Source organism: Crocodylus porosus, unplaced genomic scaffold (assembly GCF_001723895.1).
Source record: "Crocodylus porosus isolate Cpor-Errol unplaced genomic scaffold, CroPor_comp1, whole genome shotgun sequence".
NCBI classification, from domain to species: domain Eukaryota; kingdom Metazoa; phylum Chordata; order Crocodylia; family Crocodylidae; genus Crocodylus; species Crocodylus porosus.
This window is the reverse complement of record NW_017728950.1, coordinates 15,348,130-15,371,106: the sequence shown is the minus strand read 5'-3', so window position 1 is coordinate 15,371,106 and position 22,977 is coordinate 15,348,130. Positions and strand designations below refer to the sequence as shown.

The 22,977-nt window shown below is 43.5% G+C and overlaps 1 protein-coding gene across 2 annotated transcripts in view; it reads right to left on the bottom strand.

The window, feature by feature from the left end:
* SNCAIP (synuclein alpha interacting protein) overlaps positions 1 to 22,645 on the bottom strand; it is a 72,558-nt gene extending 49,913 nt beyond the window's left edge. For both annotated transcript variants that reach the window (XM_019555030.1, XM_019555031.1), the window contains exons 1-2: positions 22,512 to 22,645; positions 10,202 to 10,274 (exon numbers count right to left, since the gene is read on the bottom strand). In XM_019555030.1, coding sequence (XP_019410575.1) covers positions 10,202 to 10,274; positions 22,512 to 22,568 — 130 coding nt within the window. In that variant the 5' untranslated portion in view covers positions 22,569 to 22,645. The remainder of the gene's footprint in view (positions 1 to 10,201; positions 10,275 to 22,511) is intronic.
* Positions 22,646 to 22,977: the final 332 nt, after the last annotated feature.

Genomic DNA, 22,977 nt, shown 5'->3' with positions numbered 1-22,977 from the left:
ATTGTTATGCTTTAAGTGCTTCCCCCTTTGGAGGAAGTGTATCAGTCCATTTCCATGGTCTATGGCCACTTCTCTCAGAAAGAAAACAATATCTCTACGGAATGGATCAGGAGGATGAGAAGAGATAACTTCCCTCCATTTATCCACATCTAATCATCATCTGTTAGTGCAAATAAACGCTGCTTGTCTTACATCCTGCTCCGTCTGAATCCTGATTGTGATGAGTCTGGAATATTAGCATCAATCAAATAAGCTTGTAGCAGGTATTTGGATATCTACTGCTAGGTACAGACACCATCTCAGTACTGCAGTATCAAAGTGCCTCCAGTTCTTTAATGTATATACATTAACAACGCAGCTATGATGTAATGGAAGCAATACAGATGGGAAATGGAGGTGTATGAAAACTGGGAATAAGTTTCTCAAAGATATCTAGACACTTAACTCTAACAGACTTTAGTTAGTGTTGATGGCAATGGGAGTTACATGCAAATACCTTTGAGAGTCTGGTCTTAAGTGACTTGCAAAAGTTAGACAGAAAGTCTGTGGCAGAACAGGAAATGTAGCCCAATTCTCCTGAAGCCCAGGACCATGCCTGTCGCAGAGCTCTCAGGTGCCCTGCAACTGAGAGCAGGAATGGCTCAGGAGAGACCTCTAGTGACGGAAAGGGGGAAGCGCATCTGTCAGTCATCAGGACTGCACAGGTGCTGGTTGCCCTAGCAACCAGGGAAACCTAGAGCCAGGAAGGGGTGGAGCTTAGTCCTTCTTAAGCCCAGGCAGAAGGCCAGGAGGGCAGTTCCCCTCCGGCGGCCGAGGGAGGAGGAACTCAGCCAGAACAAAGGGGAGAGCTCTGACGGTCGGAACATCCCCTGATTCCTGCTGGGGGTCGATGCGCTCTCTCTCTCTCTGGTAGGGAGAGATTTGTGTTTTGGCCAGAACGGTCTAGCTTTTATGTTGTAGCCCGGGGGCTTTGCATTTTGCGTTTTCTGTTTCACCGGAGGACTGGGTGAGGCTATAAGGGGTTGGAGGCGGCCTCATAGGAGCTCCACGATAGCGTGGGGTCTCCTAGCGCTGGAGAGGGTGCAGCTTTGTTTGGGGGCGCATTGGCCCAGCCCGGAGCTGGGGGGGGGGCAGCAGGAAGCCCTGGAGCTAGGGGGCAGCGGGAAGCCCCGAGAGTGAGGAGGGGCAGCAACGCGCCCCGAGAGCAAACAAAGGGCCAAGACATAATAACAAGGCCCAAGTCGGATCATACCAGCACCATCTGCGAGGCTTGGGCTGCAGTATAAGGGGAGGAAAGGAGCTGCAGATAGTGCCTAAGGCACTGAGACCAAAAATAGGCAGCCTCCCGTTTGGTTAAGATCTTCCAATCAATCAAAATAACAACAAGGCATGGCAGGCGAGGAGGCGGGCGGTTGGCCCTTGATCGGTGTTGCGGGGCCACGAATAGGCGGCCCCAGGGAGGCACAACTGTCACAATGCCCTAATCTTAGATCATTCTTCCTCACTGATAATATCTCTATGATCTAACTCAGAAATAGTAGGCTTGACAATGGATAGTAATTGGCCAGATCTAACATACACCTGTAAGCAGCCTGGGTTGGTTAGACAATTGCATATTTGAAGAAGGAAATAAAGGATTTCTAGAATGAGGCACTAGTACTCTGGCCAAGAGTTGGTTCCAACTTTCTTTCCCCAGCTGGTGAAAGGCCTAAGTAAGATTTTCAGCTTCTTCTGGGACCGATACTTCTTGACACGGAAACGAACTAACTTCTGACAGTGGAAAATGACTGTTCTTTGGCTAACAGAGGGGAAGCAGGTCCCTGCAGTTTGAGAAGACTTCCTGAACAAATCCTGAAACAATGACTGTTTGCAACATTTTGCATTAGGTTCTTCTGTGGACTGAAGGCAGTCAGGATTATTGAAGCAGCACACTGCCTTGAGTAGCTCCTTAGCAATTCCAGAGTCTGAAAAGAACATTCTTTTGGCAAGCAATACAGATTAAACATTGCCTTTGAGAAAGTGTTTGGGCTTCAAACTGTATTCCACCAGTATCCCCCCTCTTTATATGGTCCAGGGTGTCACAGAACCAAGGCACAGCCATAAGCCGTGACCTCCATGAACTCATCCCTCAGAACTGGCAACCATAGCTGTACAGGACTGGGGTGTGGTAGACTGCCAAATTAAAGCCACAAGCCAGCTGTCAGAAAATAGAGGTCTGAACTTGAGTCAGGAGCATGGGAGGGAACTGAGGAGTTATGAGGCAGCAAGTCTGGAACAAAGGGGTCAGCAAGCAGGAGCCAGCAGGCAGAAGCCAGGAACAAGGATGAAACCAAGAAGTCAAGAACTAGAACCCAGGGAACAGGAAACTAGGAACCAAGAGGCAGGACTCAGGAACTGGGAAACTAAGAATCAAAAGGCAGGAACCAAGGAATTAAGAACAAGGGCTACATACACACAATCAAAAAGCCTGGGGTTGAACTAATTCAATCTTCACAGGTTAGTTTAAACTATGCAGATTGAACCAATAAGCAAGTAAACAGACATTCAGTTTTGATTCCAGAAATGCAGTCACATGCTTTCAGTGGCCCAAGCCAGAAGCCAAGGGGTACTAGAGCATGCCTCCATGCTTGGCTGGAGCAGACAGCTTAGGCCCAGGCTAACCCACCCACACTGCAAGGAAGGATTTGCAGGGAGGTGTAAAGCATCCCAGGATGCTGGGAGACTTGGAGTAAACTTGAATCTGGAGGGGATCTGGAACGTAAGTTCAATAAACTGGCTTATCTTAAATCAGCGAAGTCTGATACTACATCCATCCAGATTTATCTTAAATCAGTTTCAGCCATGTTGAAAGTGGTTTGTGTGCACTGCACTTCTATTGCATTACAGATCTGAACTGGTTTCTGATCACTTACATTTTGGTTTATGTGCAAGTTCTGTCCCTAGCCAAGGAGTCAAAAGCTCAAGGCTAGACAAAAAAGAAAAAAGATGCTGGATCAGTCTGCTAGGTACTGAAAGAGCTGCTGTTTATAAGCAGGTAGTCACACCCATGTGGGCAACTGGGGCAGCTGAAAGTAGTTGAGGCACTGGCAGCCAGAACCACTCAGGTAGTCAGTGCCAGTTGGGGGCAATTTAGCTTGCTGCTGCTCTGGCTCCTGACAAGTTATATCCTTAATGACTGTTCAACATAGTGACTGGCTTGTGGTGTCCTCTTAACACCAAATCTTCTCCAAAGATCAGATCTGAGATGTGACCAGTTGTATGGGTTTGACTCAGAGTGATATCTGAGTCCTAGGAAGGTAAGAGAGGAGATATGCTGTGGAACTTTTGAATATGAGGCCTTGCCAACATGAATGTTTAAATCCCCCAGGTTAGCAAATCTATGGTATTTACCACCAAGAAGGTATCAATGAGTTTCTTCAGTGAACCATTTAGGCTTTGGCAATTTGTAAACTGGCAAAAAATCTGTTAGCTTTATGTCAAATGAATGAATTTAAATTCATTCAAATTCTTACCTTACCTGAGGCGCTTCCTCTCTCCCTGCTGGGTTTAATACCACTTTCACATGTGCTATCATGTGCAAATTACTTTTCATAATCATTTAATGATGACAGGCCTAGCACTGAGAGGAAGCCTACTCAATATACATCCACAAACTGAAAGCACTTTTTGCCATTTACACACTGTATAACCACTGGAGGACCTCAAGTAAATACACAAACCATTTCGTATTTGAAACTCTGTTGTCATTTAAAAGAAATGTTTGACCTTCTCTTTTGTGGTTCATGACTTCAGCAGAGCCTCGAGTGAATTAAGATTTGTATTCATTCCAGGTCCACTTACAATACTCTGCGTCTGACTTTGTATACAGTCAACACAACATTGTCTATACTACAGACATTTTTGGAAATGTCTTTGTAGTTGTTAACATTGTCTCTAAGACCCCTAACATTTCTTACCTTGGCTGAAATGAATCAGAGGGGGAGAGCATGTACACACTGATGGAATAATAGAAAACGGTTCTGAATATATTTCTATTTTGATTAATAGCATCACTGAAATATATTTAACAATTTTAACTGAAGGTGGCACTGTTTTACAATTTCAACATATTAGTAGCTTCAAAGAGCACTATTTGTGCTTTGACACAAGTGGTACTGCATAAGATACCAAGATTTATGAATGACAGAGAAAAAAAAAAGTGTTGTTCCCATCTCCAAGGATCACTGATAATCAAATCCATTTTACAAGTGAAAAGACTGGGGTTAAGATCTGACAACAATAGAGATTAATATTAGCTTTCACTAAACATCTTTCCAGATGATCCATACATTAGTAAAAGCACTGGTACTAATGAATCACTTGTTTAACTTAAATGGGGAAAGAACACTAAAATACTGTCCTTTTTAAGAGGAGTGTAGAAAAGTGTGGCAGGGATTATCACAGTCAACAAACTGGGATTCTTCAGACCTTCTGTGAACTGTTTTTGAGATATGAGTAGGTGCTGTGAAATAAAATCCATGATCTGATGTCTGGCTGAAAATCACCAGAATTAGTAATGATACTAATATCTCTATATTATATATGATGAAAGGACGAGGGCTACAAATGCAACAAGAGAGACAAAATAACTTGAATAGCTAACACAGGTACAAATGTATTACTAGATATTCATTACTGTAATAATTTATCTGAACAGAATATTGCATCTTCCACAATGCCAACCGTTTAATGTTAGAATATGACACTATCCAAACAGTAATTTGGGGCCTATTTGGGAAGTGGAATGCATTCTTAAGGTTCACTGCTAAATAAAACTGCCACCAGACAACAATTCTGATGGACTAAAAATCAGATTTTAGTAAACTACCAAACACCTTAATGCAAAAATTATTCAGAATACTAAACCTGGGGGAATTATACCATGTCTATATTTGCTGATGAATTTACCCAAGAGAGAAACCACCCTCTGGATACTCTTGGGAACCATGAAAAATTCCATTCAGTAATGGAAAGAGTTGTGCAGATGATTATAGAGTTAATCTTTTGTGGCTAAGAACCATGGAAAAATTGACCTATGTCAACAAGTGAATAAAGATGTCAAGTAAAGTGTTGTTTGCATTCCAGACACCAATTTAAGGATGTTATAAAACCAATTTAACTAATAGTACACCTTAGGAAACATTGACTGGATCAGTAAGACCTGCTGAGCAGATATAATGAATTATTTCCTCAAACGGTCTTACTAAAACAACCCAGATCCATGATGCTCACTTACTAAGAGAAAGAAACTGTACAATTTCAAAACTTGCTAATAAGCAGATAAAAGCTCTTTTCTGTCCCACTCGCCATTCTATCTAAAAAAATACTGGAAACGAAGTGACAGACTGATTATACCAAATAAGAAACTAGATTAGCTGGAATCATGTTTAATCTGAGACTTTACAGTCTAGTTACCTCCCAAGTGGACAGCCATAAGGGTCTTTTGGGACTTACTCTGACCTTGAACAGACCTTCCCTGGGATAGAAAATACTCAAAATTTTTCCTCATATTATTTTGTTTCTGCAGGACTTGGATGGAATCAAATCCTCCCTACTTGTTTTCTCGCCTGAATAGGAAGTGGTTTCCTCCTTAAATCCTTACGATACCTCAGAATCTTAGGGGCCCTAGCAGTTATATCTCTTCTAGATGCGTCTCAGTTTCTACAGGCATGGGCTATCCTTATAAACTAGAATTCTACATGGCTAAGAGATCTACAGAAGAGCCACCACCCTCAAGCTGCACTAACTCTGTTAGACCCACTGTAGTCATTAAGTTGGTTGCACGATTGAATTCTGATATATTTTATCATAGATCCCCAAAAATCAGACAATGACAGGATGCACAATTTTCAGAATCTGGGATAATATGTGTCAGATCCCAACCATACAACAACTGGTGTGTGGGACCCCAGTATCAGGGACCCAGTCCCTGATGTTGTGCTTCTTGCTGTAATGTGCCCTTGCACTTTGCAGTACTCAGGAGGCATGTCTACAGAAGACATTTACTGCAGAGCTGACTAATTAACTCCACAGTAAACCTCTCAGTTTCTGCACATGTGCCCTGTTAGGGTGTGGAGAGCTAATAAACTCTGCAGCATGGTAGTACGAAAATAGTTTGGGGGCTGGGGCACGTGACATCTGAGGAGAGGCTGAGGCAACTGGGCTTATTTAGTCTGCAGAAGAGCAGACTGAGGGGGAGGGGGGAATTTGATAGCAGCCTTCAACTACCTGAAGGGGGGATCCAAAGAGAATGGAGCTAAACTGTTCTCAGTGGTGGCAGATGGCAGAACAAGGAGCAATGGTCTCAAATTGAAGAAAGTTTTTCCTAATATCCAACCTAAATTTCCCTCTCTCACGAGAAGGGTGGTGAAATACTGGAACGGGTTACCTCGAGAGGTGGTGCAAGCTCCATCCTTGGAGATTTTTAAGGCCCAACTTGACAAAGCCCTGGCTAGAACGCTTTTGTGGTGGATGATCCTGCTTTGAGCAGGGTGTTGAACTTAAATGACCTCCTGGGGTCCCTTCCAACCCTAATTTTTGTTTTTGATCCCACCCTGCTGCACACCTCTCATGTCTGAGACCTTACATTCTAGTTACCTCCCAAGTAGACAGCCATGAAGGCCCTTTGGGACTTAGTCTGACCCTGAACAGTCCTTATCTGGGATAGAAAATACTCCAAGTTTTCCTCATATTATTCCTCTCTTTTGATTCCACCCTGCTGCAGACTTTTCTCAGTGCACATGTAGACACTAACCTGGATGGCTGGGGCACAAGGGTGCTTCAGTGCAGGGGGCTGCCTGCTGGGTAGCCCTGTGCTGAAGCACCCTTCGACCTCAGCCAGCTCCTCTGCAGCATGTTGTGTCGGGGAAGCAGCCCCCGGCCCTGGAGCCGCCTGACAGCCAGGGCTGCTCTGACCAGGCTCCGTGTGCTGTACATGAATAAACTCCAGAGCTGATTTTTCCAGAGTTAATTGCTCCCAGGCATATGTTCAAAAAGCATGCCCAGGAGCAAAAATCTCTGCAGTTAACTCCAGAGTGTATTCATGTGCACTAACTGCATGTCTAAAGGAGCCCAAGGGGTCCTAGAGTCCGATTCATAGATTATAAGGCTGAAAGGGACCTCAGAAGATCATTGGGTGGGCCCAGTCCCCTGCACCAGGCATCTAGGGTCAGGGCACCCCAGCAAGGTGATCCGAGTCTCTATGTGAACCTTCAGCTTTAAAGCCCTGCACCATCTGTACTATGTGGATTTCTCAGTGTCAGACAGGGGAAGCCACAAGCAGGCAGGACAGGAAGGCTGGAAATGTGTCTTCAACCCATTCAAAATATTGTCTTACTTCACCCCAACTATACAGCTGGCCCAATAGCAGATACCACCCTAAGGAATCCTAGCCTCTCACATTCATTCAGAAAGTTACTCTTGGGGCATATATATATGGGCTCTGGCGCTTTAATTAAAATAGGTCCAAGAGTCACTAATTAAAATGCCTGGAGTGTCTCCTGTATCAGCGTCTCCACACTTCAAAATGGTGGCAGGGGCATTTTATCTAAAGCTTATTTGATAAGCTTTAGATAAAGTGCCCCTGCCACCATTTTGAAGTGTGGGGACACTGATACAGGAGACGCAAAGGTTGATGTGAAGAGTCTCTGTAATAATGCACTGTAACGCACTGGAATAACAAGCCTCTGTGCTCATGTATAGGTTCCCCTTAGTTGTGTTATCAAGTTGCCCTTCTGAGTATTTTTAAAAAGAAAACATGACCTTCAAACTACAGGAATGATTAATGAAGTCAGAGGACTGGACCAGCTTTTCATAAAACTCAAGAGTTGTTTGGTATATAGTTATTATTTAAATTGTCCATAAAAATGCATATATACAAGGTTGTTTGGGTAAATCCAATATCTACTCAAAGAACCTTGTCTGCCCATGTCCTTAGACCAACATGGCTACAACTTATACCCCTGACATATGTGGTTATCATTCATTTACAGCTGTTTAAATGCTGTCTATACGTCTGGGATATAGTTTATGTTTATGTGGAAATAATATAACAACAACCACAACTTGAAGAACTTACTGGGGGGGGACCAGTGGGGTTTGGGAGAGACCTTGTTCCCACGAGCGCCTCCTGGAGTAACGAGGAATAATGGCCATAAGGTGCTAGAGAGTAGGTTTACACTAGATCTTAGAAGGCACTACTTCACACAGTCAGGGTGGCTAGGATCTGGAACCCACTTCAAGGGAAGTGGTGATGGCTTCTACCCTGGGGGTCTTTAAGAGGAGGCTTGACATTTACCTGGTTGGGGTCATTTGAGACCAGTTTTCTCTCCTGCACAGGGCAGAGGGTCAGACTACAAGGTCCCTACCGACCCTACATCTATGAATCTATGAACTTAACAGATTCTCTACGCTCTGCAAATCAGGAAGAATGGAGACCACCTCAAATGTGACTATGAGAAAATAGCAGACTAGATACTTAGCTATTGTAAACTGATGTAGCTCTATTGATATTTTACACTTATGTACCCATGCCAAAAGTAAAGAATGGCAGCTTCTTATTTTACTACACATGTAGGTACTCAGTCATAGTATTCTCTTCCAGTAGTGCCTAAATTTACTTCCATCTATCCCTACAGAAGACAATAAGTTTGCACAGGAGTAACCAAAAACCTTCCTGGAATAGACCCTGAAACAATCCAGCTGCATGAACAATTTTCTATATTCACAGCTGCGCTGAGCCATGAACATCCCAGGATATTTAGGAAGAACCAGTAACAAATACCCAAGCTCATGTCATAAGTTTACATAGGATTATGTTGTCAAACTCTTTGCTCCAAATTTAAAGGACAGAAACGGATTTTGTAAACAAGAATTGAGCAGACCTGCTCAGTTTTCCATTTTGGCTAAAGGGCTTTAAGGGACAGATCAAAGCTTGAACTGTGATTTGTTGCATTTACAGTTCCTGCTCCTTCTTCCTCTGTGAGAAGTAAAAGTTACTTTAGCCCTTTTTTGTACAGCAGCTGACATCCTGCACCAGGCCATGACCATCTCCTCTTGCTAGTGAGCATATATGTTTGTGTGGGCTGCTCCTACTCTCCACTCCTTTTTGTACCCAACTGCTTGCAGCAGGAAGCTGTGTGTGAATAATCCCTTCCCTCCTTTCTGAAGCTTGTTACAATCTGAGAAAGGAAGTAAGAGGGGTTTTGCTTCCCTCTGTTCCCAAGTACAGCTGCATAAGGGCCGTGACAAGTTAGCCCTTAATGATTCTGGCAGAGGAGAAGCTATTAGAAAGCTTCAAATTTAGTTAGAAACCTTGGTAATTTACAACTCTGTAAAAGGAAATACAGAAATGAAAGTTGCCAAAGTATGGCACAGTTCTTAAAGCTGTCCATCTTCCCATAGATTTCAGGTTTCAGCTGTAACTGTTTTAGAGTCAACAGTATTAATGAAAGCACACTCAAGCATCAGGTGGAGGCATAATAAACTTTTCATAATTTAATACAAAGTATTGCTCTCACCAATTCATTTTGGTCAATACAAAGAGAAATAACAAAAGAGGCTTAATCTGATTTACAGAATGAAAAATAACATTGAATGCACTTTTTGTCAGTAGGGGGAAAAGGTTCCCAGCTGGTTCTCATCTATATACCATGACTCTTCATTTAGTTTACACTATTAAACTAAAAAAACTCTGCTTTAATCTTAACTCTTGCAGTATGACTTAGAGTAGATTCTATCTTGTAGCATCCTTGATAGGGTTTCAGATTCTGGCAAAACATCATCCCTCAAAACTGGTCATGGCCATATGGGTAGTAAATGTATCCAACATTTTTTCATTGGCGCCTACATCATTATGTCTTGTCACCAATGGTTTCTCGGGTTTTCAAATAAATTGTTGCATATACTGTGGTTTGGAGCTGCTGAGATGAAGCCCTATGTTTATCTGTATACAGCCAAATCCTTTTTTGGAACTTTTCCCCCCTAATGAACTAACATCTGTTGGAGAGTAGTGGGGGAGGATCTATGTTTCCATAAAGCAGTAGAAAAACAAAAGAAAACAAAATAAAAGAATACTACCAGAAGGTAAAGACTTGTTTTTTTGTTTTTTTTGTTTATAAAGGGAAACAGGAAGAAGATGGGTGAACAAAAATGGGCAGCATACCTGGTTTGTCTTCATTTTGGGGATCACACCTTCTACATAATTCTGGGATGGTCTTGAGAGATGTTATAGAATACTGAAAGAGTGAAGGAGACAATACATACAAAGTACACATTTTTCCATTAAAATGATACATCAGAAAAGTACTTCAATAGCAAGGATTCTCATTTTAAATATTCAGATGTTCAAAATTTGACAAACTGTAACCTGAAGGCTGTCCCTAATCAGCTTAAAATGAATCCAATGGCAGCTATGTGTGGAAATGCCCCCCCAAAAAACCTTGTCCCAGCTTCCAAAATACATTTGCTATCAAACAAAAGAATTTTTTTCCTGGAATTTATCACTGATATGGGCTGTGACTGCTTGCATCATGATGGCTTCTCACATATTCATAGTTTCTGTCAGCTCCATTACTATATTAAAAATGGAGGGTGGGTGTGGGCTATATTGTAAAAACCAAAGCCTCACTTTGGTCACTATTTTGTACAGCAGTAGCATAACGAGGGGTGGGTAAACAAGGTACTAGCCTCTAGACCTGACTTTGAGAGGGACGCGTGATTGGCAGTTCACTGCCATGGATGCCCAGGCCGCAAAAAAACCTACTTATTGTGCCTCTTGCATGATCTGATCTTGCAAGCCTGCCTGTTTTAAACAAGTCTCATTTTGAAGATAATGAAATTAAACTTTGTGACATTCTATATGTATGCACTCATATACTAGCATTTTAAAGATCATTTCAGATGCACACATAAGGTCCTTTCCTCCAAAACAGGTTTTATTAAAGGCCCCCCCACAAAACCCCCCCCACAGCCCCCCATGTATTAATATTCTGAAGTAAGAGGATACACCTGATGTTGATCAGCAAGTTATTTTCTGTATTCAACTTGAAAACAGAAAAAAATAAAGATGACATATGTATCTGACTAAGCTGCAATCATTTCCTTATAATGTTATGGAATGCCTTCAATCAGACACGATCCAACATTATAAAAGTACAATTTCCCAGAAACAGAAATCTGGTTACTCAATATAAAACCATTCTTAATCTAATGCTAGAGTGTTACAATAATTTATGTTCAAACCAATGAATATCTAAAAACCATTATGCTTTTGAAAAAAAAATCAATTGCTTTTACACACTTAAAACAACTATTTAAAAAAGGAGTAAACTTGAAAATAATAGGATTAATATAACCTCAGATGTTCACGAATGTATAAATAACACATGTTCTTAAAGGAAGGGATATTTTTACGTAGCGTGCTACTGACAGATGAAGCAGAACACTACATATGAAACCACGGCAACTTTCCACACAAAAGAAAGCAGTTTATTGTAGCAGGTTTGCTTTCTTGTTGATGGTTTGTTTATTGTGGGTACATCTACATATGCCATTAAGGAAATATGATAGACTTGAGTGCAGTTTACGCCACAGTTAGCTTCTCCTGGGCACAGCATCTGCGCATGGGCTCAGGATGGCAGAAGTTTGAACTGGGGCGGAGCAGCCTCAGGCTCCAGAGGAGCTGGCTGGGGCACAAGGGTGCTAAAATGTAGGGCAGCCCCCCACAATTTAGCACCCTCATGCCCCAGTCAGCCCATCACCATCTACATGTGCATTTAGGAGGAATTAAGTATTGTGATGTAAGATAATACTGTCTCTGACAGTACTATCTTATGGTGGCGTTAGCCAATTTACTGGGCACTACTACCAGCTCACATGTAGATGATGATGCTTTACTGTGGAGCTAATTAGTCAACTCTGCAGTAAAGTACATGTATAGATGCACTGTGTGTCCAAAGGAAATGTGAACTCAAGTGACAATATGACTTAATGATACAAAATAAGAAATAACTTATTCATCTGATTGAAGTAAAATTTACAAAAAATGTCACTCCATGGATACCATCTCCATGTGCTCCCTTGCACACTATTTTTCTCTGTTAGGGCCTAATCCTGAGAATCCACAATTAAATCTATTGAAACGCTACATGTCAAACCTTTTCAGAATCAGACTTTTAATGTATTAATTAACATGGACTACAGTACTCCACAGAATTATTTGAAGTTCCTGGTCAAAATCTGACCAGCAGACAGAACAAAGACTTGGTCCCTGCTCCTAGAGCATTCAATCTAAGAAAACAAAACGGATGGAGGGAAAGATGTCACCAAATCTACCAGTACATTATACACAAAAGCACACTCAGGCCCTAAATGCTCTAGACCCTACATACCTAAGGAACTGCCTTCTCCCTTATGCTTCACCATGATCCCTAATGTCAGCCAAGAACAACCTCCTGCAAGTACCATCTGTGCATCCAATTTAGTGGCCAAAACATGTGGAAGGTCATTTTTGGGAGTCGTTCTTCCTTATGCCCACCAGAGCCTAAGCCCGACTATCATTCAGAAGCAGTGTAAGATCTTCTAGCAGGCTTTCAACAGATGAGGTTAACTGTTTGATATTCTTTGAGGACCTGTTCTATTATTATCATTTTATCTGCCTAGTTTTTATGACTTCATATTGTAAGCCGCCTTGAGCTTTTGGGGTAGAACAGCATAGAAATCAATGAAATAAAAAATAAATAAAATTCCACAAGTAGCATATAACTTTTTGTTATTTTTAGTATAAATTCAACTGTTAACCTATACATTTTGCTATTTCAGTATACAAATTAGAAAGTAATGATGAACTGGTATAATAAAATTCTTGAGAAGCAGTTCATCTCCAAGGAGTATAGCAGCTTTATAAAACCAGCTGGTACAGGTTAAGCTATTACAAAGTCTATAATTCAATTAGAATTAGGTCTTTTGTATTCTACTGCTATGTGTTTTAAGCAGGGTGCAAAAAAAAAAAAATTCTCTCTTTTTTTCTACTCTTTCTTGAAAGGACAAAATTTTCTTTCTGGTTGGTTCTACACTGCATCAAAATGTATTCAGTTACCAACAAGAAAATCTATTACAGGCATTATAAATTTGATTGCCATTTATAATATATATTTGATTTCATTAGCAGATTTCCACTCGCTCACCTCTGTCCTCAAAAAGACTTCTGCAAACATAGGCGACTGGTAGGGTGTGCACATGCCCAACAGCCAACACTGATGCTGTCAGTGGGGCTGGTGCCCCTCTGACAGGGCCACCGCTGTCAGCAGCTTCTGTGGGTGCCCCCCCAGATTCAGGAGGCACAGGTCACTCATGTCTGCAAATATACATTTCTACCATCTGCATGTTGTGGTTGATACACAACTGAATTTCAACTGAGAAACTACAAAGCTGCCAGAAGGTAACTAATTATCCTGCGTAGTGAACTTTTCTCAGCTGCTAAAACACAAGCTATTGTCACATCTTCCCACTGCAACTATTTTGTCTCATTCTCTAGATCCGGTTCTGATCCACCAACTCTGGTTGTTAAGCTTTCCTCCAAGCAGAATTTCAATGTTATTCAGTGGGCCAAACTGTTATGCTGATAAGGGTAGAGCCCCCATTCATTACCCAGCCTGCCATTTTGACCTACATAATATTTTAATGACATTATTTTCCACTTTTCATGATTTTAAAATGCACTGATTAAGCATCACTATTCCTCTCTCTCAAATATATAGTATCAATCCCTATAACTGAGCCAATAAGCACTTAAGTGAAATGTCAAAGGGCACACACATGAACAGTTATCATAATAGATTTGTTTTTGGCAGAGATAAGAACTGAGGATTATTTTTTCTTTAGCTAATAGATGCACTGTACTCTGGCCTTTACTAATCCAGAAAAGGAACCATCATAAGTTTGACCCAAACCAAGTTGCCAAACAGAAGCAAGTTACTGAACTGGCTTGCTTGGCAACAGTGTATTTTTTTCTTCTTGAACATGTAGACACCAGATGCCGAGAAGTGCTGAGTGCCCTCAATTGTCCCTAAAATAGAGGGCATTCAGCACATTACCTGATCAGCAGGGATCCAGGTTTTCCGCTTCCCATGGAAAAACAGAGTAAACTGCAAATTTTACCTTGTACCTGAGGCAAACATGGATTTCTCATTTTACTGCACAAACCTGTGGATTTTTCAGTTTTGCAACAAGTCCTCTGCAGGCAGGCAGAGTTCCAGGCTGCAGGGGGCTGGGGGGAGTGGGAAGAGGCTTGGGGCCCAGGGCTGCAATGCATGCCAGCAGGGAGTGGGATGGGGCTGTGGATGTCTTGTCGGGGGGAGTGGGAGGGAGGAGGGGAGATGGGGCTGTGGGGCTGACCCCCCGTCACTGTGCACTCCCAGAAGGGCAAGTGGACCTGCGCCTCCCAGATCTGTGTGCGTGTGGTGGGGGTGGGGCGAGCTGTGCACCGTGGGCTTGAGGGGCTGCTTCCCACAGCAGTGTGCACTCCTAGGGGACAAGGGTGACCTGTGTCTCCCTGATCCGTGTGCAGGGTCGGGGTGTGCATTACCTGCTTCAGGATCATGCTCCCTGCCTTGCTGCCCTCCCTTGGGGCCTCTGCAGCCCAGCATGTGTGACCCAGAGCTGCAGGGAACACTGGAGCCGCACAGGAAGCTGCCTGCTGTGCAGATCTCTGTGCCACCCAGACCCCCTGTACGCAACCCTGCACTGCCACCCCCATTGCAGCCACGCAGGCAGGGGCCATCTCACTAGGGCAGTGTGGCACTCAGTGACAGGCAGCTTCCCGCGTGACTCTGCTGTTCCCTGCAACACTGGGTCACAGAAGCCAGGCTCTGGAGACACCAGGGGAGGTCAGCAGGGCTGGATCCCACAGTGGGCAGTGTGCAGCCCCCCACCTCATACACAGATCTGGGGGGCACTGCCCCCCCCCCCACCCCTCAGGAGTGCATGGCAGAGCAAGGAGCAACCTCCCTCAGCCCACAGCAGGCAGGGAGCTGGGCTCCACTCTGTTGAAGTAGCCACCGCCTCCTGCCAGGGGCGAGGGTTGTGGACCTGGGTCCCTGGCCCTGTAACCCTGGCAACTGGGAGCCCCCTCCGGCAGGGCTGGGAGAGCAGAAGCTGTGGGTGGGGGGCAAGGGGTACCAGCAAGACCAGGGAGCAATGGGAAGGGAGTGAGAGGCACCAGCAAGGCTGGGGGAATTATAGGGAGGCATTCATTTTAAAATCAAGGCTTTTGGGGTTACCTGCTGAACAGGTCTTAATATAAAATCTTTGCATGTCTGAGGTGGAAAAAGAATATTAACAGCTAGTAAAGATGAGGAAAAGCAAAAGATTTCTAAGAATTAAATAAGAATCCAGCTGAGCCCTGTTTTTCTCTGAAATAAACGATACATCTATGGGCACACATCACTAAAATACAACTTCCTTGGTTAAATAACCAAACATTATTCAAGTGACAAGGGACCACAAAGTCTTAAAGAATAAAAAAAATCCAAGTTCTTTGCATTTCACATGGTTCTGATATTTTAATAAAATCACATCTAAGCATTCACATCTACACAAGAAACATACACTTCCCTCACACTCTTTAGCAAGCATCTTCCATGCAATGCAACTCATGCTTAAGATTCACCTACAGCCCAACAATAACAGAAAGAAAAAATAGGCAGAAGAAAAGTTAAATGTAGCAGCACAGAGACATAATAGAAATGGTTTTAAAATAAAATAAGGTGAAACGTATAGTAATAGTTTTGCGTACTTATTAATCTTTAACTAGTTTTAAAAAAGCATTTTTCCCTTTCAATGACGAAAAGTTAAGGCAATAAGCATTTCATAAGAGTTGCCCAACCCCTCAATGGGAACACTGTGAACCTCACAGAATCAAGCCCATGGTGACCACTGAAAGGATCAGAGATCTTGTCCTGCTTTCACAGAACCAATGGGAAAACTCTCAATAGGTACATTAACACATGCAATTAGCATGTAGCAATAAACTCTGGCGCAGTTCATGCCAGAATGTATTCCTCCTGGGTGTGTTTACACATGCACAATGGACTGTAGCACAATGAGCCAGGGTGACCCCAGGAGTTAGCCTGCCAGTCCAGGGCTGCTCTGACCTGGTTCAGTGTGCCATGGAGGGGCTAGCTAGGGCATGAGGGTGCTACAGTGTGGGACTTGCCAACAGGCAGCTCCCACACTGTAGCACCCTGTGCCCCAGCCATTCTCAGTCACTGTTTACATATGCCTTTTGGTGCACAAAACTACTCCGCCATAGGATAGTATTTGTCCCTGACAGTACTATCCTACAGAGAAGTTAATTAGTTTATTACGCCCAAATACAGGTGCGCGTGTAGATGGCGACACTTTACTGTGTCACTAATTAGTCAACTCCACAGTAATGCGTGTGTGCAGATGCAACCAATGACTTCAGCAATTATATTACATTTTTCCAATATGAAACTCCTTTCTTCTGCGTTATTTGGATGATGAAGCAAGGTTATTATAAATATTTTTTTTCAGATGTTACTGACATTATGGTCCTTTTTTCTTCAAAAGGGCAATGTTGTTACTTTCTAGACTGGAAAAACACAGCAATTTTTCCATTCACATTAAATCAACTTATGTAAAATTTAATTTTGGTTTCAAATTATGGTCTACCATTTACAGTACTGAATTGATGCTAAATCCTTTCCTTGATATATTGCCTTAAAACTGGATATTAAGCATCGTTTAAAAACAAACAATCTGAGATAGCTTGTAGAATTAAAGTTATAGGGTGCATTAGTATGTCAGCGTTTAAACATTTTAAATAAGTTTTGAAACTTTTTTATTTCATTTTATGGATTTGCAAACGGGCAGTAATGTCCTTTTTCTGGATATTTTTCAAGGGTAGCTATTTACAAACAGCTTTATAACAAGCAAAACAGTAACAGCCAAAAAAGTACTACCATATACATACTGTTCTGGCAGTAAGACAAAGAGCACTACAAATTCTCCTCCAGGGACGTAGTTACAAACCCTAGCTCAGTTCACAACTAAAAATGAATAGGGTGGTCTTATCCATCGGACTTTTGCCTGCTTCAGAGAGCTCGCACACTATTTAGCAAACTGACAATCTGTGTCCAGAATCACTGAGGGTGCTGAAGGTCAGGAATGAGGCAGTTATGGATTAGCAAGGCACTCTAAAAAAGCTTATTTTATGTATTTATATAGTACCCCTGATCCAAAAGTCCATATAAGCGTAAGAGATGAGTAAGAATCGACAACAATAATTCAAAACTTGCCCAAAAGCTTGGTGCTACATCAGTGCTATCCTTTTTCCCCTTCAATACACTGCCTCCCAAATCTTTTGAGTTTACACTCTACCAGAATACAGCAGGCCACTCTCACACTCCCCTACTTTGGCTGCCACTAACTGTTACCACTTCCCCTGATCGCTGCTACTTTCCTTGCTGCCTATTCTCTATGCTACCAATTCCCATTAATACCCCTTGCCGCTACCACTTCCCTTGTTGCACATTCCCCTTGCATCTAGTTGCGTCCACCACAGAAACCTTCAGGGTCATGCCACACTATTTGGGAAACCCTGTTTTAATTAACACAGAATTCATTTGTGTATATATTAAAACAGCAGACCAAAGAATAATGGCAACCATAATCCAGGAGAAAACAGTAGGCAGATGGTATGAACTGTGGGCACCAATGGGTGTGATTAGCATGCATGGGAGGAACATGTGGGGTCAGACCAGGAAGGACTGCAGGAAGAACATAGGCTCCAGGCACAGCTACTGCCTGATCTCTTTCTCCAGGAAGCATGTGGGAAAGTTTAGCTTGGCTATGGTGGAACTCATGTTGCAGTACCCCTGCAAAAGGCTCACGGCACCCCAGAGTGGCCTGGCATCCAGGTTGAGAATGACAGAGTACTCCAGGATGGGCCCTCACCAGCACCAAACAGCATGGTAAAATCACTTCCCTCGATTTGCAAGAGACATTCCTCCTGTCAATAGAACCAAGTATGCCGTTGTCTTTATTGCAACAAGAACACACTGTTGGCTTGCATTCATTGTATGGTCTATTGTAACCACCCCCTCCAGGCCAATCATGCATTATTAGAGTGAGCAATAATTAAAGATAAGCATGAGAAAAGGCTGATAATTCAAGATGAGTCAAATCATTGAGTACCAGCTACCCTGCAACCATCACAAGCTTACAACTGCCTTAATGTAGCTCTTCTATGGGTTAAACTGTACCCTAAACTTCTATGGGTTAACCTGAGTCTTGGCACATGTGGCTGGTCCCACAGTCCCATGGCATACAGAGGGGCTGGGCAGCACAGCAGCCAGACTCTGTTTCCCAGCAGCTTCAGTGGTGACTCCTTCCACCTGCTATTGCTGGACCTAGGCTCACTGCCCAGGCATGCCGGCCCATCTACCCCCCACCCACAGCCGCATCAAGGAGCGGGATGCATGGGTGGGGCTGGGGATTGGGATTGCAGGGCAGTACCAGCAAAAGGCCAGGGCCCAGGGCAAAGCTGCAATCTGCTGCCTGCACGGCCCTGTGATGGGTACTCATTCTGCAGGTAGGGACGTGCAGGGAGCAGATCATGGCTCTATCCCAGAACCCAGCCCCATGTTGTCACCAACCAAGATCCCAGGTCTGGCCCCACCCACCTGTCCTGCTCCCGGATGCAGCTCTCTTCCTGCTCGTGGCCCTATCCTGTCTGCTTGGCTGCCCACCCTGCCTGCACGGGTCCTAGCCAGTCTCCATGGAGACCCCAAGATCACTGGGCACTGACAATGCAAGACCAGGACCTAGGGCAGAGCTGTGCCTGTACTCCTCTGCCCGCAGAACTGGTGCCTGTCACAGGGGCAAGTGGGCAGTGGATTGAGGCTCTGCTCTGGTCCTGCATTGTTACTGCCCCACAAGCCCAAGCCCAGCCTTGGCCCAAGCCCCACCAGCCCATCCCACTCCCACATACTGTTCCCTGTTCACCCACAACCCCACTCCAGCTGCCCGCAGGGGCCACTTAGGGAGTTTTGGTGAACTGTGGCAGGAGTAGGGATGGAGGTGGGGGTGCAGTCCCAAGCAACCACAGCTCGCTAAAACTCCCCAAGTGACCCTTGAGCCAAAATAATTGCCAACCCCTGCTTTAAGATCATTAGGGAATACACTGAATTCCTGTATGTTATTCCACATCTAATGCAAGGGGCCCTGGATCTGATTGGCATATTTGGTATAACCTCTCTGTTACAATAATCAGTAATACACGTAATGTTAATCTGCATAACATGGGTGTGCAATAGATGGTTTGCATTTTAATTAATGAACACAGAAATCACCAAGTAATAATTAAAACAGATTAAAATTAAATAACAGGAGTGATTTTATTAATGTTTCTGCCAAGGAAAAGTAGCAGGTTAAAGCTGTGCACACTGACTTTTTAAAAAGCATATCAGAGATAAAATACAACCTTTTACTTACAGACTGGGTGTGTCTACATGAGATGCTTTACTGTCCATTAAACTAATCTAATACACACAGCAAACCATCACTGTTTACACATGTGCAGCTATTACTGCACAGTATATTAGTGTAATGCACCATTTTCTAGTGTTTGTAGATAGAGGTACTAGAAAAATAGTGCATTAACTAACGTACCTTACCACATGTGTAGACACTGACCCCGAGCAATTTGCTCCTGATCAGCCTAGGCAGCAAGGGACAGGAGACTGTCACAGCTGCCAGGCATCTGCCTGCTGGCCAAGACAGCTCTCTACCCCATGGCGATCAGGACAGTTCAAGATCTCCATGTGGCTGAGAAGCAACTTCCTGCTGAACTGGGACAGCTCTCCCTGCCCCCTGGAGCTTGGGGCTAAGCCTCCATGCCCCTGGGGGAGTCTGGAGCTCCCCCTGGCTGCTGCAGGGGGACATAGCAGGGCAGGATAAGCCCTGGACTGGGCTGCTCCTGTTGTGCTCCCATCAGAAGTAAATTGAGCCCATGTGTAGACATGCGCTGGGGAATGCTTTAATGAGCCTGAATTTTCTGCACAGAAAATTCAGGTGCATTAACTGCACATGTAGATGTGCCCACCAAGTCACTTTTATCCAGTTCCTGCTCTTTTGGGGGATTGTACCTTGCTCTCTCACAATAATAATAATAATAAACGAAACCATGCAACTGCAATACTTAATGTCATTTTGAACACAATGATGTGTGTGTAATTTAAATGTGGGTCACATAACCCTACTCTGCTATTTAACCTGAACACAAATCTGCAATATGTGGCACTTAAAGAGTTTGAAAAATAGAAGAAAAAGGTAGAGTTTCTCTTTATTCAGGAACCAATGTACAATCAGAAATTTTTAAATATTTTTCCCTCCCTTAGTAATATAAAATAACTCATAGATGCCATGGGCAATCTCTGTACCCACTAAAATCTGTGACCCTTGGCCGAGTTGTCTGACAAGGAACTCAGCTCAAAGAATGACTTTCTGATGCGTATACCTGCCGACTCAGAAATGGGCTGAGACCATCACATCACTTCACTGGGCCACAAGAACATTCATTATATTTTTACAATTTTTAGTCATAACTTAATCAACTTTGGATCTAAATCTATTCTTCACTAAGAATTTGTGAAATTGTGCCTAGAAACACATATGGGGACATGATTCAGCATACGGATGTCAAACATATGGCCTGTGGGCCAAATCCGGTCCATGGAGCAGTGTCTTCTGGCTCATGGGGTTCCTAGAGGGGCTGGAGATTTGGGGATGGGATGAGTCAGGGCAGGGCCCATCACCAAAATCCAGGGTATAGAGCCCACTGGGGATGTGTCAGTGGCAGGTAGCAAAGAATGGCTATGTTAACCCCTGCGCTGTTGCCACTGCTGTTCATCCCACCACCAGATGTTGGTCCAGATCTGCCTGTGAGGAGCGCTGTGGTTTGGATCAGGTTTGGCGGGGGGCAGGTGAGTTTGAGACACCCAAGCTAGTAGGTAATAGCTATAAACAAGACAGCTGTCCAGAAAAACCTATCCTCTCACAACTGGGGCCTTATCTTCTAATTTATCCTCATTTACTTAGAAGCCATTATAAAAATGAAATCCCTTTTAAAAGGAAGCTGTATGGGAACAGAGCACATGGAGCTTTTCAAAAAGGACTGCCTACCCAAACACTAGCCTCACCTACCCATGGCTGTGTCTGTCACTGGAAATTCTGACAGCAAAGAGCACCTGCTATGGGTAAGCTGCCAGAGCACCGTTCATGCCCATACAGCAATTGGTGCCACCACACAGCTCTGCCTTCAGCCCTGCTGGCAGGGCATGAAGTGCACTCTAGCCAGGTACCAGGTGCTGAAGGGGCCATAGCAGCCAGCAGAAGGTGTGGGAATGTCTACTTCCGCCTTCTGCTAGCTGCCAGCCAAGGGTTTCCTTTGCTCACAGAGACAGCATTGCTTTGCAGAGCAGTTTTTAATGAGGATATTTATATTGCTGCAGGCAACACTATGCAGCATAAACTAAAGCAGGGAAAATGAGACCCTCTATAAGAGAAGTTTATAATAATCTCGGATATGCAGGCTTCACTATGTCAGTGACAGCACAGGTGACTTGCAAATCAAATTAATAAATGTAATTTACATCAGAATTATGTGCGTGTTAAACTGCCTTCATTAAACAGGCATTTGGTATATAAACAACAGTTTCACTCATAAAGCAGAAACACTTGTAGCAGAAGTATAATTAGAAAGAAGGAATGAAGTGCTTCAGTGGTTTCTAAGAACTGGAAAGTGCATACTTCAAGGTGTGGACAAACACTAATTGTAGTGGTCTTAAAAGAGGAAGGGGAGCTGCTGGTTGGGACTGTGCAGCAGCTGCTATGCTCTAATGGTTATATCCACATGATCCCAAAAAGGTAAAAGTTAATTAAATTGCCCTGACTTTAACCCTGAGCGAAGGAGGATCATAATATTTAACCTTGCATCATAACAGCTTGTACTGGCACACTTTGATATTGATACAATTGTTACATCTGTCTATAGCCTCAGAAGAGCAATATTTTTGCTTACAATAATTCAAACTAGAATTATTTCAAAAGCAGTCCTAGGACTGACATAGCCTTTAAAATCCTTGAAAACCCTTCTGATTCTATCTACACCATAAAAGCTGCAAATTTGCAAAAAAACCCAAACACCCCAAAAAACCCTCTTGGACCTCTGACCTGGTCAACACTAGAAAGGGCAGATCTTGTAGATAAACAAACAAACACTCTCAATTCAAGTAACATGCAACAATATAATATATAATAGATAACAAGTACAATAAGGTATCCCCATGCATAAGGGCAAAGCAGGGTTTGGCCACCACCAACAAAACAATGTGATTGAGACACCTAACAACTGTAGCCCCTAGAACAGATAAAATAAGACTTATACTTACAGAGATGTCATCACTAAAATCGATTTCATCCAAATCAAGGTATTCAGGGGCTTCCATTATTTGTCTATGTACATCTTGGGAGAGTCAGAACAGCAGTAAAGTCCTATTTAAAAAGACAGGTAGGAACTTGAGAAAACTAGCGTTATACAACGGCCTGACACAAAAACCTTTCTATGAAACCAATGCGTTGCTGGAGGTAACGATCTTCATTCGCATCAGAGGACGCTCCCCAAAACTTTACATTCCACTTCTCTTTTCTTGTCTACCCATCATGGGGGGGGAGGGGCAGCAATTGTGGCTACTAAAGCAGGAGGGAGACCTGCCTTGCCGCTGAAATGAGGGCTGCATCCGAGTAGACGCCTCTGTTCTCGCATAGAGCCGGACTGAAGTCGAAGTGGCTCCGCCCGCACAACACCGCCGGGGTGGGCGCACGCGGGGGGCCGCGGCCGCGCTGCCTCAGGCCCCT